General features: G+C 43.4%; 1 protein-coding gene across 1 annotated transcript in view; it reads right to left on the bottom strand.

Annotated features, from left to right (window-relative positions):
- The window catches only part of LOC111981931 (roundabout homolog 2-like), a 178,929-nt gene extending 158,280 nt beyond the window's left edge, over positions 1–20,649 (bottom strand). Inside the window, exons 1-2 of the mRNA XM_070449476.1 lie at positions 20,059–20,649; positions 15,559–15,885 (exon numbers count right to left, since the gene is read on the bottom strand). Coding sequence (XP_070305577.1) covers positions 15,559–15,885; positions 20,059–20,113 — 382 coding nt within the window. The 5' untranslated portion in view covers positions 20,114–20,649. The remainder of the gene's footprint in view (positions 1–15,558; positions 15,886–20,058) is intronic.
- Between the last annotated feature and the right edge of the window lie 717 nt (positions 20,650–21,366).

Below are 21,366 nucleotides of genomic sequence, written 5' to 3' on the forward strand. Positions count from 1 at the left end.
GCTTTAGCCAACTTACTTGAACAAGTAATGCACATCTAAGGAGTTAGCATGGTCCAGTTAGCACCAGATGCTAGCCCCTTAGCTCATTCTCTCTGGCCAAGATAAATATGGAGAAATTAGTTCCAGCGACGTGCCCTAGCCACCTCTGCCTCTGTTCCACCAAACAAGTACACCCACACAGAACACACAATCTTACAATCACTTACACAGATTAATGCTTGATTGTTGCTTCACAGATATTCTAATCTCAATGTGTTGACTGTACAGAATAGAGCCTACCCATCCCATTAACACTAATTCATCATTTATATTTTTGTCATTTAGCAGACACTCTTAAGCATGAAACACATCGAGAATCTCACTGCTGATWGATACTTATCAACAACTTGCCTTTGAGCCAATCAGAGAGCAGTGGGAATCYCAAGTGGCRCAGCAGTTTAAGGCACTGCATCTCTGTGCAAGAGTACCTGGTTCAAATCCAGGCTGCATCACATCCGGCCGTGATTGGGAGTCCAATAGGGTGGTGCACAATGGGACCAGGGTAGGCCGTCATTGTAAATAAGAATTTGATCTTAACTGAYTTCCCTAGTTWAAAAAAATACATCCATCCATGAATTAGCCAGTCACACTTCATATGCAATGTAGGCTTTGGGATGGTAGCTAGCAAGGTGTACAGAGGCAATGCACACAACACTAAACACTTCCTCCAAGYTAACCACTGTAGTTAGTATTGACATAATAATTAAATCACAGTGGTCTAGCTAGTTTAAAGGGAACAGCTGCTGAGTTAGTGCAGTGTCCTTAGCTAGCCATGTTGTGCTAGCTAGCGAATTCGCTAGCTGGCTAAACATTTGGCTATGGGCTGGCACTGGCAGTATAGGATTATGGAGAGTGAATTAAATTGTTTCTTTGTAATCTTGCTATTTGGTTATCTAAACTCAGCAAAAAAAGAAACGTACCTTTTTCAGGACCCTGTCTTTCAAAGACAATTCGTAAAAATCCAAATATGAAAACTCAGGACACTAAAGAGGCCTTTCTACTGACTCTGAAAAACACCAAAAGAAAGATGCCCAGGGTCCCTGCTCATCTGCGTGAACGTGCCTTAGGCATGCTGCAAGGAGGCATGAGGACTGCAGATGTGGCCAGGGAAATAAATTGCAATGCCAGTACTGTGAGACGCCTAAGACAGCGCTACAGGGAGACATGATGGACAGCTGATCGTCCTCGCAGTGGCAGACCACGTGTAGCAACACCTGCACAGGATCGGTACATCCGAACATCACACCTACGGGACAGGTACATGATGGCAACAACAACTGCCCGAGTTACACCAGGAATGCACAATCCCTCCATCGGTGCTCAGATTGTCTGCAACAGGGTGAGAGAGGCTGGACCTAGGGCTTGTAGGCCTGTTGTTAACCAGACATCACCGGCAACAACGTTGCCTATGGGCACCAACCCACCGTCGCTGGACCAGACAGGACTGGCAAAAAGTGCTCTTCACTGACGATTCGCGGTTTTGTCTCACCAGGGGTGATGGTCGGATTCGCGCTTATCGTCGAATGAATGAGCATTACACCGAGGCCTGTACACTGGAGCAGGATCGATTTGGAGGTGGAGGGTACGTCATGGTCTGGGGCGGTGTGTCACAGCATCATCGGACTGAGCTTGTTGTCATTGCAAGCAATCTCTATCTCGTTACAGGGAAAATATCCTCCTCCCTCATGTGGTACCCTTCCTGCAGGCTCATCCTGACATGACCCTCCAGCATGACAATGCCACCAGCCATACTGCTCGTTCTGTGCGTGATTTCCTGCAAGACAGGAATGTCAGTGTTCTGCCATGGCCAGTGAAGAGCCCGGATCGCAATCCCATTTAGCACGTCTGGGACCTGTTGGATCGGAGGGTGAGGGCCTTTGTTCAGGAACGCATTATTMTTTTTCTGTTAGTCACATGTCTGTGGAACTTGTTCAGTTTATGTCTCAGTTGTTGAATYTTGTTATGTTCATACAAATATTTACACATGTTAAGTTTGCTGAAAATAAACGCAGTTTACAGTGAGAGGACGTTTCTTTTTTTGCTGAGTTTAGCTGTGGCTATCTGGTTAGTTGTAAGGCCCAACGCCGGCCAGGAGAAGCAGATATGGGGAGTYAGACATTTATTCGGGAACAGACAAGGAAACAAGACAGGAACAGCGCCGGAAACACGGGTAACACGGACATGAAAGAATTAATCCCGAAGCAGGGAACAGAGCTTGGGAACAGACAGATATAGGGAAGGTAATGACACAAGTAATTGAGTCCACGTGAGTCCAATGATCGTTTTTTTTTACATGTATGTTAAATACATGCAATCATTTTATTTTTGTCAATAAATAGTTTCCGCATACAGAGTACCAGTCAAAGGTTTGGACACATCTACTCAATCTAGGGTTTTTCTTTATCTTTACTATTTTATACATTGTGGAATAATAGTGATGACATAAAAACTATGAAATAACACATATGGAATCATGTAGTAASCAAAAAAAACAACAACAAAAATTTGTAACAAAAAGATAGTCCTATTTGGTAAAAGACCAAGTCCATATTATGGCAAGAACAGCTCAAATAAGCAAAGAGAAATTACAGTCCATCATTACTWGAAGACACGAAGGTCAGTCAATCCTTAAAATTTCAAGAACTTGAGTTTCTTCGTGCAGTTTCAAAAACCATCAAGCACTATGATGAAACTGGCTMTCATGACGACCACCACAGGAAAGGAATACCCAGAGTTACCTCTGCTGCTGAGGATAAGGTCATTAGAGTTACCAGCCTCAGAAATTGCAGCCCAAATAAATGCTTCACATAGTTCAAGTAACAGACACAACATCAACTGTTCAGAGGAGACTGTGTGAATCAGACCTTCATGGTCTAATTGCTGAAAAGAAACCACTACTAAAGGACACCAATGAGAAGAGACTTGCTTGGGCCAAGAAACACGAGCAATGGACATTAGACCGGTRTAAATCTATCCTTTGGTTGGATGAGTCCAAATGTGAGATTTCTGGTTCCAACCACCRTGTCTTTGTGAGACTAGGTGAACAGATTATCTCYGCATGTGTGGTTCCCACTGTGAARCATGGAGGAGGTGTCATGGTGTGAGGGTGCTTTAGTGGTGACACTCTCCGTAATTTATTTAGAGTTCAATGCCCACTTAACAGCATGGCTACCACAGAATTCTGCAGCGTTACGCCATCCCATCTGGTTTGCGCTTAGTGGGACTATCATTTGTTTTTCAACAGGACAATTACCCAACACACCTCCAGGCTGTGTAAGGGMTATTTGACCAAGAAGCAGAGTGATGGAGTGTTGCATMAGATGACCTGGCCTCAACAATCACCCGACCAACCCAATTGAGATGGTTTGGGATGAGTTGGACTGCAAAGTGAAGGAAAAGCAGCCAACAAGTGCTCAGCATATGTGGGAACTCCTTCAAGACTGTTGGAAAAGCATTCCAGGTGAATCTGGTTGAGAGAATGCCAAGAGTGTGAGCTGTCATCAAAGCTGTCATCAAGGCAAAGGGCGGCTACTTTGAAGAAACTCAAATATAAAATATATTTTAATTTGTTTAACACTTTTTTTGGTTACTATTAGTTTTTAGGTGTTCACTATTATTCTACAATATAAAAAATAATCATCAAATAAAGAAAAACCCTTGAATGAGTAGGTGTATCCAAACTTTTGACTGGTACTGTATTTTTCYGACTGTTAACGGGTCTTGTGAGGCCTTCAGACGAGTCTTGTGAGGCCTGTGGGCRCCCTAGAGCAAAACATKTACATGTTCGTGAGAGTCTCACCTTTACACAGAGGTGTCATATTAGTGTGTAGCAAAAACTGTTCAGACGCTACAAACAGAAGTTGGCAGTACCGACTTCAGACGAGTCCCAAGACGATTGTGTGGGTCGTAGAAAAACGTAGAACCCCATCCTGTTCGTGAGWGTCCCATCTTTCCATAGAGGGGTCATACTACTTTTGTAGGCCAAACTGTTCGGATGCTACAGACGGTTATGTGAGAAGACCGATTTTGAGGATGTCTCATGGTCTGACACCTTTCTCTAGTTCTGTCACCTTTCTCCAGATATCTCTACCTTAAACTGACAGATTCTTATGGGTATTTTTGTATGATGCTAATTAATTTTCAGCGGGGGCGCGGGCATCGGGAGGGTTAATCAGCTTCTTGATAGGCCACACCCRTCAGGTGGATGGATTATCTTGGCAAAGGATTAGTGCTCACTAACAGAGATGTAAACAAATGTGTGCACAACATTTGAGAGGAATACGCTTTTTGTGCTTCTGGAACACTTCTGGGATCTTTTATTTCAGATCATGAAACATGCGACCATCACTTTACATGTTGCATTTATATTTTCAGTGTATCTAAAAAAGGATACATTTTAAAATCTTTCACTACTTAMATTTTTTCATGAAATTCCCTGAGGAGGATGGTCCCCTTAAACTAGAGTTCTACCATCTCCTACTCACACACCTCTTCCTCTCTTAGGAGCTTTATGCGAAGTAAACTTACTCTTACGCATCACTATCTTTTCTTTTGTACTGTGCTGGAGATGTTGCTTCTCATGTCAAAGATATAGTACACCATAATGAAAAGAAGATACACTATACACCTCATATCTTAAGATACCTAAACTCACTTCTTTCTAGTCTAGTATACTGTGCTAAGTGGTTTTATACCCTAGCTCTTTAGTGGGTGGCTAGCCCACATAATGACAACATTGCCATGGACAACTAGGTCCCATGACATTTGAAACTGTCAGAAAGTGCATGGTGGCCCAGACAAGTTCACTCACCTATGATCTCGTTTCTCAACACAGGCTTTACACAGGCTTGACAATTGGGAGGTGGAGGAGGATTAGTACATGAGAGGGGTGTCTGTTGACTGTCGGCAGCCTTTCTCCACGCTCAAGCCACCCTGTCCACACACCTTCCCAGGACACTCAGGGAGGCATGGCATGGGGCTGGGAAGGCTGGAAGGCAGCAGGTTGGGAGCTGTCAGTGTGAGAAAGCGGGACCTATGATTAATGAGAGCTGGCTGGGTGCCAAATACCCATTCATACATTCCACTCAGCAGCTCTACCACGGTCTAACCACAATCATAATCTCACAATGACACTTATCACAAATGTGTTGAAAAAATATTGAACAAACCACTAACTCAGCACCATCTCACCACAATCTAATACAGCACTACATGATCAGTGACTTCAAACACCGCAATGTCTGCCATATCAACCACATCCTCACTGACCACTAAGTCCACACACACCATCACAATATGCAATACTGTACATTGTGTGCAAGCCAAAACATCTGACTACTCCAGGCGTTTATCCTAACCGTCTGTTAGTCTGTCTGTCTGGCTATCTGTCTCTGACGATGAGGACTTATTGACTGACGATTGTCTGTCTGTCTGGCTACTCTTCTAAAAGCCAGAGGGGTGTACAGACAGAGAGGTGAGGTGGTGAGTGGGTGGGGGGGGGTTGTTTGTGAATTATTTATACAAATCAACACCCTCGCATTCGCCCTCGGCTCCCCCACCCCACCGCACCTCACCCCTCCTCTCGCAACACATCATCATTAATGTGATTCTGTCAGTCATTATAGCTACTCCTAACCCCATCAGCAGCCAGTCATTCCCATTAAAGCCGTCTGCAGGGGGTCGGGGGGGTCAGAGGGGTGTTTGTGGGTGCTATAATGCTATAACTGAAATAGCGTTCAGCTGCAGTGTTGGAGAGGTCAGTGGGGCGGCTGGGAGGTGGGAGGACGGCTGGCTGGGTGTTGCTGACATTGACAGCAAGTGATGATTGTTATTAAAATAATCCCTGGCTATGCTGACAAAACAGCAGAAGCCTGCCGACACTGTGCCCGCACTGTGTAACAGCGTCGGAAACACACTTTGTCACAGTGTCAGAAACACACTGTGTGCTCCTCAGACCTGATCCACCTGCCCTCGAAGGCACAATGTTACTAAAGCTGTTTCTTAGGCATCCCAGGAATTAACACTTCATCGTAATTCTGCTCTTTAGTCAACTACTCAAAAAGTCTAAATAAAATGTAATCTATATTCACATTAACTAACAATTTTATGCGTGAGAGCCCCCAAAAAGATGGCTTAGAGACAGCCATTGAGTGGGAGACATCTCCTCATTAGTCTGTTTCACACCCAAAGACAACATTCCCACTCAGCACCTGCTATCRTTTCCTGTGTTAAGACATGGAGGCAGTCGTCATCGAGATAACTATCTGATTAGCATCTAAATTTGAGCTTTCTCACTATGAGCAAGTCAGGAAGGTATCTGGGTGGATTTTTTAAAACCAGAACGAAGGCTAACATTGAGGTCTAATGGGACTAATGTATCTGCATTTTTAAAAGAGGGTGGGGTTAAGGTCAGGGCTAAGGTTCAGGGGCTTGAAAGGGGGTGTCAAAAACAATATCAGAACAAGAGCCAGAATTTTGAAAAGGCCAGGCCAAGGTGCTTTTGCTGTCTCTAACACAGTTAGATGAAATCCCATAGCTATCCTGTTATCTTACCACACACTAACCCAGCATAATTTAAAATACACTACATAATCGGAAGTATGTGGACACCTGCTCGTCGAACATCTCATTAAAAAATCATGGGCATTAATATGGAGTTGGTCCATTCTTTGCTGCTATAACAGCCTYCACACTTCTGGGTCGGCTTTCTACTAGATATTACTGCAGGGATTTGCTTCCATTCAGCCACAAGAGTAATAGTGAGGTTGGGCACTGATGTTGGGCAATTAGCCCTGGCTCGCAGTCGGCGTTCCAATTCATCCCAAAGATGTTGGATGGGGTTGAGGTCAGGGCTCTGTGCAGGCCAGTCAGGTTCTTCCACACTGATCTCAACAAAACATTTCTGTATGGACCTCGCTTTGTGCGCAGGGGGCATTGTCATGCTCAAACAGGAAAGGGCCTTTCCCAAACTGTTGCCACAAAGTTGGAAGCACAGAATCGTCTAGAATGTCATTATATGCTGTAGCGTTTAAGATTTCCCTTCACTGGAACTAAGGGGCCTAGCCCAAACCATGAAAAACAGSCCCAGACCATTGTTTCTCCTCTACCAAACTTTATCAATTGGCACTATGCATTCGGGCAGGTAGCGTTCTCCTGGTGTAACTGATGTGAAATGGYTAGCTAGTTAGCGGTGGTGCGCGCTAATAGCCTTTCAAACGGTGACGTCACTCGCTTTGAGACCTTGAAGTAGTGGTTCCCCTTGCTCTGCAAGGGCCGTGGCTTTTGTGGAGCGATGGGTAACGATGCTTCGTGGGTGACTGTTGTTGATGTGTGCAGAGGGTCCCTGGTTCGCGCCCAGGTCGGGGCGAGGGGACGGTCTAAAGTTAAAACTGTTACACTGGCAACCGACAACCCAGATGTGTACTGCCAGATTGCACATCTCCCTCCTACTCACACACTCTTCCCTCCCACCACACACTCTCACACTCACAGCTGTCTAGCTGGAGAACTGATGTGTGTGTCTCAGATATCCTGCGGCTCTTCACCCATAATCCTTTCACTGGACAGCAGGGCAATATTGATTACAAACCAGGCAGAGGAAATAGCAGGAGGAGGAGGAGAAGAGTATGTAGGGATAAAGGATAGAAGCGGAAAACGGAGCGAATTAATATTTATTAGGATCCCCCATGTGATAGGGGAAAAGAGTTAGGAAGGAGAAAGCGGGGAGCGAGGGGATGGGATGCACAAAGACACACAGAGTTTTTAGGTTTTGTCTTCATCCAGCAGCTGTTGGGTTTGAGTGAGAGGGGTGTCCTCCCGGGTGCTCCTTCAGTCTCACATGCTGGCTCACACCAAACACAGTTCCACCCGTGTAAAGATCAGCATGTGTCATAACCATACCAACCATACTAACAATGCTTCATCACTGACCCCAGGGCACCGACAGACAGCAAGGCAGATGTCTGATGACAGATTTAAGGCAGGAAAAAAGGGAGGGACCCCCCCCCCCCCTCTCCTCACCTCTCCTCTCACCCCAGGGAGGAAAGTGTACACAACGTCATCAGGTCATACTTTCCCTTAACACACTGCAAACCACCAGTGTAGTATGGGAACGAATGTGGATATTTATGTAGCTACAGTATGTGTTTAGCTCATTTACATTCACAGACCATTCACATTTTGTGCATTGTTTCTCAGTTGTCTGCTGTGAGTGTGCAGAATGTTTGTGCAGTGGCAAGGAACCAGTTCAGTTTAGCACATATTGGAGATGTGAATAGTCCAGTGAATATTCAACCCACCCCCCCCATCCAATACCTTTTAAGAAAGTTGAAGCTCATTTACTAAAAGCTAAAATGACCCCAGCCATTATGACATTGGCTGCTGTAGGTTCATTCACCTCAGTCAATCTACAAACACATAGCCTATTAGCGATCATTAGCCGCTACACATTAACTTACATTAACTCAGCACCGGGATTAAAAATAATTGAATACATACAGAGGGATCTGTTAGAAGAAAAAATATTTTATTAACAAAAGGTAAACAAATAAGTATTCTTTACAGATTTATTTTGTGTGCAGTTTTACAGCTAATTTCCTGCAATTCTACTTTTTTTGCCATGACTTATGCCATTTTAATATGATATCAGAGCGAGAGTGACTAACAAAATCATTGGGGGCCCCCTGGAAGTTAGGGCCCCTGGGCATGTGCCCTGCATTCCCAGTCGATAATTTGGCCATGACTGCTACACATTTACTGTAGATGAGTGATTTGGAGGCCACAGGATGAGACCAGTGTTTTTTTWATGAATTTTATAGTAAAGATGTAACTTAACTGTAAAAATGTATGAACTTTTAATGTGCCATGAACACAACCAGTCATGATGTTTCCATCTGATTGTCAAACAAATCACAGCAAAAATTAGGTTACCTTCGATCGATCATCAAAAATAATTCCAGCATCCGAACAGCGTACTGTGCACCCGCCAATGTTCCTTCAATCGCAAGTGGCTGAAACTATCTCACCGGAGAAAGTATCAGAGCGAGTGAAACAGTGCCCTTCTGTTTTACTACATGTAGCCCATGTATCTGATGCTGTCTGGCAACATCAGATACAGTACATGGGCTACACATACATGTCCTCTGCCTCTGCAACGATTATCAGCAGCAAAGAAATGCGTATTGTATCCCCCTAGAGCAAGGCTCTCCAACCCTGTTCCTGGACAGCTACCATCCTGTAGATTCTCACTCCAACCCTGTTCCTGGACAGCTACAATCCTGTAGTTCTCACTCCAACCCTGTTCCTGGACAGCTACCATCCTGTAGCTTCTCACTCCAACCCTGTTCCTGGACAGCTACCATCCTGTAGCTTCTCACTCCAACCCTGTTCCTGGACAGCTACCATCCTGTAGATTCTCACTCCAACCCTGTTCCTGGACAGCTACCATCCTGTAGCTTCTCACTCCAACCCTGTTCCTGGACAGCTACCATCCTGTAGATTCTCACTCCAACCCTGTTCCTGGACAGCTACCATCCTGTAGCTTCTCACTCCAACCCTGTTCCTGGACAGCTACCATCCTGTAGCTTCTCACTCCAACCCTGTTCCTGGACAGCTACCATCCTGTAGCTTCTCACTCCAACCCTGTTCCTGGACAGCTACCTCCTGTAGCTTCTCACTCCAACCCTGTTCCTGGACAGCTACCATCCTGTAGCTTCTCACTCCAACCCTGTTCCTGGACAGCTACCATTCTGTAGCTTCTCACTCCAACCCTGTTCCTGGACAGCTACCATCCTGTAGATTCTCACTCCAACCCTGTACCTGGACAGCTACCATCCTGTAGCTTCTCACTCCAACCCTGTTCCTGGACAGCTACCATCCTGTAGCTTCTCACTCCAACCCTGTTCCTGGACAGCTACCATCCTGTAGATTCTCACTCCAACCCTGTTCCTGGACAGCTACCATCCTGTAGTTCTCACTCCAACCCTGTTCCTGGACACTACCATCCTGTAGCTTCTCACTCCAACCCTGTCCTGGACAGCTACCATCCTGTAGCTTCTCACTCCAACCTTGTTCCTGGACAGCTACCATCCTGTAGCTTCTCACTCCAACCCTGTTCCTGGACAGCTACCATTCTGTAGCTTCTCACTCCAACCTGTTCCTGGACAGCTACATCCTGTAGCTTCTCACTCAACCCTGTCCTGGACAGCTACCATCCTGTAGCTTCTCACTCCAACCCTGTTCCTGGACAGCTACCATCCTGTAGCTTCTCACTCCAACCCTGTTCCTGGACAGCTACCATCCTGTAGCTTCTCACTCCAACCCTGTTCTGGACAGCTACCATCCTGTAGCTTCTCACTCCAACCCTGTTCCTGGACAGCTACCATCCTGTAGCCTCTCACTCAACCCTAATCTAGCGCACTTGATTATATTTTTTTTTTTTTCTAGTATTAGCTTGATGATAAGCTGAATCAGGTTAGTTACAACTGAGTTTGGAGTGAAAACCTATAGAAGGGGAGCTCTCCAGGAACAGGGTTGGAGAGCCCTGCCCATGAGTCTAAGGGCCCGAGGCTGGCCTCATCCAAAACCAGGCTTCCTTAATACGGGTAAGCCTGGGGAAGTTCATGGCAAAAAAATTGCTAAATAGGGGTGGACACCCAGTTTAAATCAGTGACGCCTCACTATACATCAAACCAATAAAATGCCTTGATTGTGCGGAGCTCCAATAGTGCTCACTRGATTAGTGTCGTAGGTGCAACAGTGCATGATGGTTATTTTTACAGTCTATGGTGAGGATGGCTGGGAAATTGCAGATTAAAACCCCATCAAAATACAGTATGTAGATCTATGTCGATTTTGTGTGTAGAGCACACTTCTCACAAAACATTATTTTAAATTCCTCCAGGTTTTGCTCCATTTTCTGCTATGTTGCTAACTAGCATACAGAACAATTCTCTGTAAAATGTGTCCTTCCTGGTTTGAAAACAGTGACGAACAGAACACATAGCACCAACGGGCATGTGGCGGGAAGGCTTCTTGAAATGTAACATCATATCAAATTCTTGCCACTGGGAGCCAGCGGACCATTCAAACCGTTTTTGCAATACAAAATTCTCCAGACCTCCAAGGGAGGCGTGACAGTGACSTGATTTTGAAGGTATGGTAACGTGAGACTACTACTAAGCTAACATATGGAATTGTTTTAAGATGGTCAAACCAAGGATAATTAAGTGATATGACTTAGAATTTTAGGACCCCTGTAGGTATAAAAWATCTAAAAAAACATTTTGAATAAACATTGAATTTGTCCGTACTGCTATTAGCCCATATACATGCATTTAATAACAGATGAATACATATTCAAACATAGTCAAACATTTTATCAAAAGGAAGCATGTTTTGAGATACATTAGAAAGCTCTGATGATCTATATAGCACATTTCAGACATGAATGCAATGCGCTTCACAGGAAAGAAAATATAAAAAACAATGCAAATAAAAACAGAAATATTTACTACAAAACGAACAAAACAAACAAAAGAATAACAATAAAAACAGAAAGACCAAAAAAGCACCCTAAGCAAAAGCAAAGCTAAAAAGGTGTGTTTTACAATATATGTCCGCAGTTTAAATATGTCCACAGCCTSCTTCAGGTTCTGCCTCTCCATGCCTCTTGGTCCTAGGCTTTGGGATAGTTAAAAGGCCAGTGTGCTAGAGGACATTAGGGACCTACTGGGTACATAACTCAAAAGCATGTCTGATATGTATTGGGGTGCACAATCGTAGATAGATTTAAAAAMCAAYAGAATAATCTTAAAATSTATTCTAAACTCACAGGCAGCCAGTGCAGAGAATTCAAAACCAGTGTAATGTGTGCTCTCCGTCTGGTCTTGGTCATTATCCGTGCTGCAGCATTCTGTATGTTTTGCAGTTGACCAATGGCTTTCTTAGGTAGACCAGACAGGAGAGCACTACAGTAGTCAAGCCTGCTTGTAATAAAAGCATGGATAAGTCTCTCTGTATCAGCCTGAGAAAGAAACGACCGCAACTTGGCAATGTTCCTCAGGTGGTAAAAAGCTATTTTGGTCACATTCCTGTTCATACACTCAATAAAATCTGTAGCAACTTCAGAAGTAAGGTAATGTTTTTTAATAATGCRTTCAGTATTACCCTGTGCTATGAGCAACACGGTAGTAAAAATACACAGTGGTGATCAGATAAAGCAGTGTCAACAATAGTGGATACATCAATAGAAAGCCCCTTGGTAATGACCAGGTTGAGAGTATGGCCGCGGTTATGGGTGAACCCAGTAACATGTTGGATAAAGTCCATTGAGCTAAAAAGATTCATAAATTCAATGGCCTTGGAGGCAGTCTCTTTGTCAAAATGAATATTAAAATCGACCAACACAATGATATTATCATAGTTCTCAAGGACAATAGACAATAGTTCAGAGAATTAAGTAAAGAAAGTGGGGATGTGCTTTGGTGGCCTATACAGGGTTATGGCCAGCACTGGTGGCTGACTTAAACATTATTGCATAATGCTCAAAAGACCCAAAGTTGCCAAATGAAATGTCCTTACAGCTGAGAGCATTAGTAAAAATAAAGGTTGTCCCCCCACCCTTTTTMATTTTGTTGGGAGAGGCTTCAATAAGAGCGGCACTACAGTCTGAAGACAGCCAATGCTTTAGTGAGAAACGTGCAATCAACGTTGCCCTCACTAATGAGGTCATTCACAAGAAAGGTTTTACTAGTGATTGCTCTAACATTTAAAAGCAACACATTTAATGAGTGTGGGCCACACCTGGGCATCTGCATTATGGTAACCAATGGAATAACAACCAAATTATGAACGTTACAACAACGTTTTCTAACAGTCTCCAATCTATCAGAATGGTAGGATATGACAGTTTGTATGAACTCAGTAGAAGGCGKAGTTAGAGGAAGATAAATTAGGCTACTCACAATAACCATAGTGCCATTTTTACGGGAGTTGATGGGGGTCGTAGAGCAAATTAGAGAACACCATCGTGAGAGTCTCATCTTATCCATAGAGGGGTCATATTAATGTGAAGGCCAACCCGTTCGGACGCTAAAGACATTTTCGTGAGAAGACCGATTTTCGAGATGTCTCATGGTCTGACAAACACCGCTGTAGCTTTGCCACCTTCCATCGTAGATGTGAAAKGCCAACATTTGCGGATGCAGTGGAYTTAAACGCAACCCAGCTCGAGGCCCCTTGGTATTTTTTTCTCTGACATGGGCTAATTGAGTGACTGTCAATGAGTGATATATAACAAGAGAAAAACTGCTGATGCACAACCAACGTTTCGAAATTGCAACTTGTGTATTCCACTATTCTAACTCTCAACACTAAGTGGAGACCACAAATGAGTTCCTAAAAATATATATATACACTACCAGTCAAAAGTTTGGAAACACTTACTCATTCCAGGGTCTTTCTTAATTTTTACAATTTTCTACTTCGTAGAATAAAATTGAAGACATCAAAACTATCAAAACTATGAATTAACACAAATGGAATCATGTAGTAAACAAAAAAGTGTTAAACAAATCACCCTTTGCCTTGATGATAGCTTTCCACACTCTTGGCATTCTCTCAACCAGCTTCATGAGGTAGTCACCTGGAATGTATTTCAATTAACAGGTGTGCCTTGTTAAAAGTTAATTTGTGGAATTGCTTTCCTTAATGAGTTTGAGCCGATCAGTTGACAAGGTAGGGGTGGTATACAGCAGACAGCCCTAGCCCTAAGTCCATATTATGGCAAGAACAGCTCAAATAAGCAAAGAGAAATGATAGTCCATCATTACTTGAAGASATGAAGGTCAGTCAATTCAAAACATTTGAAGAACTTTGAAAGTTTCTTCAAGTGCAGTCGCAAAAACCATCAAACGCTATGATGAAACTGGCTCTCAAGAGGACCGCCACAGGAAAGGAAGACCCAGAGTTACCTCTAATGCAGAAGATAAGTTCATTAGAGTTACCAGCCTCATAAATCAGCAATTAACTGCACCTCAGATTGCACCTCAGAGAGTTCAAGTAACAGACACATCTCAACATCAACTGTTCAGAGGAGACTGCATGAATCATGCCTTCATGGTTGAATTGCTGCAAAGAACTACTAAAGGACACCGGGTTCCAACCGCCGTGTCTTTGTCAGACGCCAAGTAGGTGAACGGATGATCTCCGCATGTGTGGTGAAGCATGGAGGAGGAGGTGTGGTGGTGCTTTGCTGGTGACACTATCTGTGATTTATTAAGAATTCAAGGCACACTTACCAGCATGGCTACTACAGCATTCTGCAGCAATACGCCATCCTGTCTGGTTTGCGCTTAGTRGGACTATCATTTATTTTTTCAGGACAATGCCCCAAGACACCTACAGGCTGTGTAAGGGCTAATTTACAAAGAAAGAGAGTGATGTAGTGCTGCATCAGATGACCTGGCCTCCACAATCACCTGACCTCAACCCAATTGAGATGGTTTGGGATGAGTTGGACTGCAGAGTGAAGGAAAAACAGCCAACAAGTGCTCAGCATATGTGGGAACTCCTTCAAGACTGTTGGAAAAGCATTCCAGGTGACTACGTCATGAAGCTGGTTGAGAGAATGCAAGGCTGTCATCAAGGCAAAGGGTGGGTACTTTGGGTTACTACATAATTCCATATGAGTTATTTCCTAGTTTTAATGTCTTCACTATTATTCTACAATGTAGAAAATAGTCAAAATAAAGACAAATCCTTKAATGAGTAGGTGTGTCCAAACTTTTGATTGGTACTGTATATATATATATAGAAATGTTTGTATTAATTTAAAAAATGAGGTCCAGACCTCTGTGTCCTAGTTTTTAGCTATAGTCCTGTAACACCTCATTTAACGTCAAGCCCTCCCATCCCAGAGGCCCCATTAACTTCCCAGTGAGGGGCAGAGAGTGTGCACGACGTCAAACAGAAATCAAAGAACAATCTAGAGACTTCATCCATTTTTCATGATTTTTTTTTCATTTAGCCTCTTAGGATCCCCAGTAATGGCAATCAATAGATCAACTCAAGTCACACCGTTAAGACCTATAGGGACCACTATATAGGTCTATAAACACACACACACACACACACACACACACACCACACACACACACAACACACAACACACACACCACACACCACACACCACACACACACACACACACACACCACCACACACACACACACACACACACACACAACACACACACACCACACACTGCCTTTATTCAACACAATAGTATTCTCTGCAATTATTCTCTATAATTATACTTCTTCATAACTATAATTTATGACTGCAATATTACCATCCACAAATATGTGCTACTACTATCCTTTTAATGGTCATATCATCGGGTTTACAATAACAGCATCATTAAAACACATACACATAGGCAACACAGCTCGTCCAATGGGGCACTCTATCTTTCCAATTTCATGGCACTCATTCATAACATAAAGAATTGTGGTGGGACTTACATGCTACCTCTAACGATGCGTTTCTGCTCACTGCCTCCCCCAGGTAGTTACGGGCCACACACACGTAGCTGCCGTCGTCTGGCTGCTTTGCGTCGCCGTGGACGATGCGCAGGAAGAAGAGGGAGCCGCTGGGCAGCAGCATGCGGTGGGAACGGGGGTTGTCCCGGTCTGTCTCCACCCGCTCCCCGTCCTTGTACCACTCCACCGTGGGGGCGGGACGCCCCTCCGCCTTGCAGTTGAGGGTGGCCGGCTCCCCCTTGGACACGATGAGGTCAGAGGGGTGCTCCACGATCCGAGGAGGGGAGTCATCCTGACGCAGACGAGATCCTGGGAGGAGAAGATTGGAGAAATGATTAGCTACACATATGCCAACATAAGATATGTTCAGTAATACCAACTGACAATATCGGTAAGTCCGGATTGATGTGTAAAATATACAGGGAGAAAGTCTGAGAGAAAGCCTATAAATGAGTGCCAGGCCCTGACAGGCAGCACACACACCATGGCACCACACAAAAACGAGCYGCAATATCCACACTGACAGACAGAAGCCAGAGAGTTATTATTTACGCATTCCGTCAAGTGCTCTGTTCCTCTTAGATGCTGCTGGGTGGTGAGTGGGTGAGAGAGTTGGTTGTTATTGGTTAGTGTGTGTAGCAAAAAAAAATTGAATGTCGGTTTCTATTTCTAAGCGTGTCTTCAGATAGGCACATGTGTGCCCATTAGGGATATAGAAAAGCATAATCAACATGTGTGTCTTCTGTTCCTCCTTGACAGATGCAGACTTTTGCATTCAGTGTGAATGAGGAGTCTGTTTCTCTGTCCCTCACCCAGGGTTTGATGTCACCGTGAACAAGTCAACAGGAACACATTCCTCATGTCGTGTGTCAGCTGGAAGTGGAGGAAAAGCAACCCAACCATGCTGTGGGAAGGAGAGGAAGCAGCAAGTGTTTGATGTCATTACCAAACGCTTGCTCCCACACTGCCTCCAGCTCTACCTAGTACCACAACCCTCCTCTTCTCCCCTTGTCTGTGTCGGTGACGCAGCGAGGCATCACAACACAACATGATTCTATCATTACTCATACCAAGACAAATGGGATATGACAAACACTACTCTGTTTTTCTGTGTAAGGATGGGAGTAAGCACTAAACAGGGTAACCTGGGAGACAGCTATAGTGTTCAGTTGGATGACGAGACTAGCTGAGCCATGACAGAAATATGTTTTAGTAATGGGTTTAGTTTTCTGCAACTGTTGCWCTTTCAAGTCTGCACAGCTCTCTTTGATGGGAAATCTGCTAAAAATACACAAAATAAGTATATTTCCACCTTCTCAAATCCATCAGACTCTACCTAGTCCAACAGGTGGATTGCTAACCTGAGCGAAGCTGCCAGCCACTTGCATGCCACACTCCAAAACGCTACTCTCAGATGATTACCAATAMCCAGCCCACTCAAGTGTGCCGACTCCCTGTCCGTCTGACTTACTCTCACTCGCACTCCATTCCCCACACCCACCCCCACCWAGTGTTTAATGGCCCTAATGGGGGCTGGCTGGATCCATTCAACTACAACCACAGTTATAAATTCATAAATAACCAAAGATCTCCGCCCTCCAAAAAGCTTCTCATTTCATTAGTCCCTTCAGTGAGCCTGTTCATGGAACTGCCCACGCAATTCATGCACTCAGTTTCACCCAAGTCCTGAGAGCAGTACAGAAACTGAAACAGACTAATGCTCATTACAGCCACCCAGGGCTTACTCTACTACGGCCCTGCATATGAGCAGTGGTTTTTACCCCTGAATAAACTAGTCTTAAAGGTCTTCCGACAACCTGAACTTTCTGAGATAAGGTTTCCCCATAGAGCAGCTATGGTCTTTCCAAACTCATTACTCTCTACCTTATCTTGCTCTCTCTGAGGTAAAACTGTACGCCCAGGCGACAGCAGAAATGTCATGGCTACGCTTGACTGGGATTTAGCTGTACTCTGGCTAAACAAAAACATATGAAAACAGCATCTCCCTCTGCACTTTAACTTTGACCATATCAACTGTCACATCCATTACAGCTGACATCCCTCTCCTACTGAACATAGCTGTTGGCTGGAATATTCAWAAAGGGAAGTGTACTGAGGGAACCCAGTCAGGCAGAATAGTTATGGTGATACCATCACCTACCACTGATATTATCAACACGCTGTATTGACAAATTATAATGTCCCTTGAAATTACAGTGGAATAACAATTATACTTTTAAAGTGTATGTACAATGAATGTATTTGAATTGCTGATTGATGAACTGCACTGTGCACATACAGAGTTTGCACTTCACCCAATGTGCAGTTATCAGGATTTGACTGAATATAGACTAATGATTTTGACCATCTTGGACTCTCCCATCACAGCAGAGGATGATAATGTGTCTTTCTCTGTTACATGGCATTGTCTCATAATGTGTCTGTTTAATCTCAAACTTACTTTCAATAACACAGCGCTGCCAAGACCGTGCCATTTAATCACCCACAGACAGTCAAATGGCCTTTTGCCAAAAACTCTCCGTCACCCTCTTTCATACACAACAATAACACACATGCACAGGCAGAAAACAACCTCAAAGCCAACTTGACAAACTTATAAAGCAAAAAATCGATGAAGAGAGAGGCGAGTGAGTGTGTGTGAAAGAAAGTGAAAGACAGAGAGAGAGAGATACTGCTACTAAAACACAATCTAATACTAGCACACAGTATAACACCTGCTACCCAATTGTAGATGTACAGGAGTTTAATGAAAGCCCTGTAAAAGTGGTTAAGAGTGTTGGGCCAGTAACTGAAAGGTCGCTGGTTCAAATCCCCGAGCCGACTTGGTGAAAAATATGTTGATGTGCCCTTGAGCAAGGCACTTAACCAYATTTGCTCCTGTAAGTCGCTCTGGATAAGAGAGTCTGCTAAATGACTAAAATGTAAATGTGGTAGAATATAAGCAATGGAGTGGGGCACCACTGTGTATATGGTAGTCAACAGCCATAGGGATGGAACCAACCCCCTCTCTCACAGAATCAATGCTTTCAATGTGGACATGGTCATCAAAAACAGCTGCATGTCCAGTGGGGGACAACACAGTGGCATTGGCCTGGAAAGCCCATATCGACCAAGACAGGGAGCTCAACCGTTATGAGTGCTGTGTCCTCACCAGTGATGGTGCTCAAGGGACAGACAGTACGTACAGTATGTCCTGTGACCAGTGGACACAGTGTCCATATATAACAGATTGAAACAAGCCACAGGACTATAAGATAATTCAGCATAATAGTCTCCATGACATTTKTGGGGGACTTTTCAGACAAAGAATCTAAGTTCCACCAGCTGCATCTCAGAACCCAAATCATCTGGGTCTAACACAAGCCTTCTGATGTTCGGGGTCCAACTGTATAGATCCATCAACTCCACATTTTTTCCCCCTTCTTTACATTTCTTAGACACTATTGATGTCCCTCTAAATTCTTAAATGGAAAATCMATTCAAAACTATATTTTGCTATTTTTTTCAGTCCGCTGTTGACACAGTCCCAMAATGTTTTCTATGTCAGCAGTCAAGTTTCAAGACTTAGGACTCATCATGATGATGTGGCAAGTGGCACTATGCTTCTTGAAAATCCAATATCTTAAAAACTTGACTGCTGACATGCAAAACATTTTGGGACTGGATTAACAGTGGACTAATGAAAAAAATACCAAAATATAGTTTTAAGTGGATTTTTCCTTTAAGACTGCGAAACTTTACTAGGACATCAATGGTGTCTATGAAATATAAAGAAGGGGGTGACAACTTATTATTAACAACAGAAATATGACAATGAAAGTGAAAGCTGCTGCCTATTAAATATGTGAGTCACCTATGGGTAATTGACACAATACAGTGCTGAATGTCATTAAATTGAAACAGAATAAATGGTGCATTCATTTATCAGCCAAGGGCACAATTAAACCTTTCAAATCCTCCCTAATGATAGACTTACATATATTATGAAAATGTATTAATTAACAATGAAATTAATCAGGAACCCTTAAATAAGCATATGTTTCGAATTGCAATACATTATTCATTTGTATGATAGTTAAAAAAAAATTCAACGAATTCAATCGATAAAAAACACATTGACAATCCCTTGCTCATAAAATAGTCTGGTGCAACAAAGCCAAGTTGAAAGGATTGACCCCTGCATGTTGAGACACATTAAGTGCGCAAAGASAAACCACATGTGTGCACCCCTTTTTCACCTGCTTTTTGCAACGTTTTGAAATGAGGAATAAACAGAACAAGTCAGGCAAAATACAGTTGCTACTGCAGGTGCTCTAATCAAGCGCGGGGTGTTCGATGTTTTAGGTGGGGTACCAACACTTAGACTATGTGTRCATGTAAAACGAAAAACAGGGAAAAGCTATGTTTTTATTACAAACTTCATTGTGGTGACCAAATCAAATTAAAGGTTCCAGGACTTACCGTTGACTTGGGTGTGCAATAGTCCATAGAAAAATAAAAACCGTAGTAGACCCATTCTGGCATAGTAACCGTCCACGGTATATTAGCGCAAAACTCGTCAGATAGACTTCTTTACCTTGCTTATTGTGCGACTGTAGTCGTTTCTGAGCACATAAACTGTTGAAATGATTKAAGTTATATTTTAATGGACAACGAAATCATTCACGATACGACTTCATGTTTTCTCACCAAGAGCGCACCCGATGGGTCGCCTACTTCTCCATACAACATTTGGAGGTGTCTCATCACCAGACACTAACCAAAGAGCGACGATGTGCTCGCCTCATAGCATCACCCCGACCGGCTCCCAGAGCCTATTTCATGCAATGCTCCTTCTAGCTAAAATCGTCGAAAACGAAGCCCATGGGCTACAATATCGAATATAAATGGTCTGAATGACCATCATTTTGAAAATATCACTCCGGAAGAATACGCGCAGTTCAGTAACCTACAGGCGGGACTGTTGTGAGACAACGGTGGTGGACTGTGGTGGTGGTTTCAGACCGAGGTGAATAGCTGCACAGTTACAGCCCCCTTCCTCGTGGAACTAACTGTACATTGGTAGGCTACAGTAGCAGTGGGCTACAAAACGCGAATACGCAGACTTCCATCAAACCATCTCAAAATGTGTTAGCTAGAGGTTGCCCCTATGCGCTGATCTGAAGTCAGTTTGGGATAGATTAGAGGGGCAAACAAGTCCTAGATCTGAACTGTCGACATAGCTACAGAGCGCTGTGGAAACCACATACAAATCACATAACCACATTAAGCTATGCCAATATATCTTGGGAAGATTTGCGCATAGAAATGTTGTTTGGATTTGGTGTTTAAATTGCTATGCATTTGATTTGCAAATCAAGGCAATTAATTTAATGACACTGCTCTGTGCGCGTTATAACATATGGAGTAGGCTGAACATCAAATCAAATTGTATTGGTCAAATACACATATTTAGGAGATGTTATTGCGGGTGTAGCGAAATGCTTGTGTTCCTAGCTCCAACAGTGCAGTAGTATCTAACAATTCACAACAATACACACAAATCTAAAAGTAAAATAATGGAATTAAGAAATATATAAATATTAGATCGAGCAATGTCGAAGTGGCATTGATAAAAAATACAGTAGAATAGAATACAGTATATATCAAAGTTCAATCAAGTTGCGTCCTCTATCGACGACATGGTTATCTCATAGATATCATCTGGCATAGACAGAATGTGACTGCAAAGTGGTTTGTTCCTATATGGCAATTATCTCAGTGAATATC

The sequence above is a fragment of the Salvelinus sp. IW2-2015 genome, linkage group LG20 (genome assembly GCF_002910315.2).
Source record: "Salvelinus sp. IW2-2015 linkage group LG20, ASM291031v2, whole genome shotgun sequence".
In the NCBI taxonomy this organism is placed as follows: domain Eukaryota; kingdom Metazoa; phylum Chordata; class Actinopteri; order Salmoniformes; family Salmonidae; genus Salvelinus; species Salvelinus sp. IW2-2015.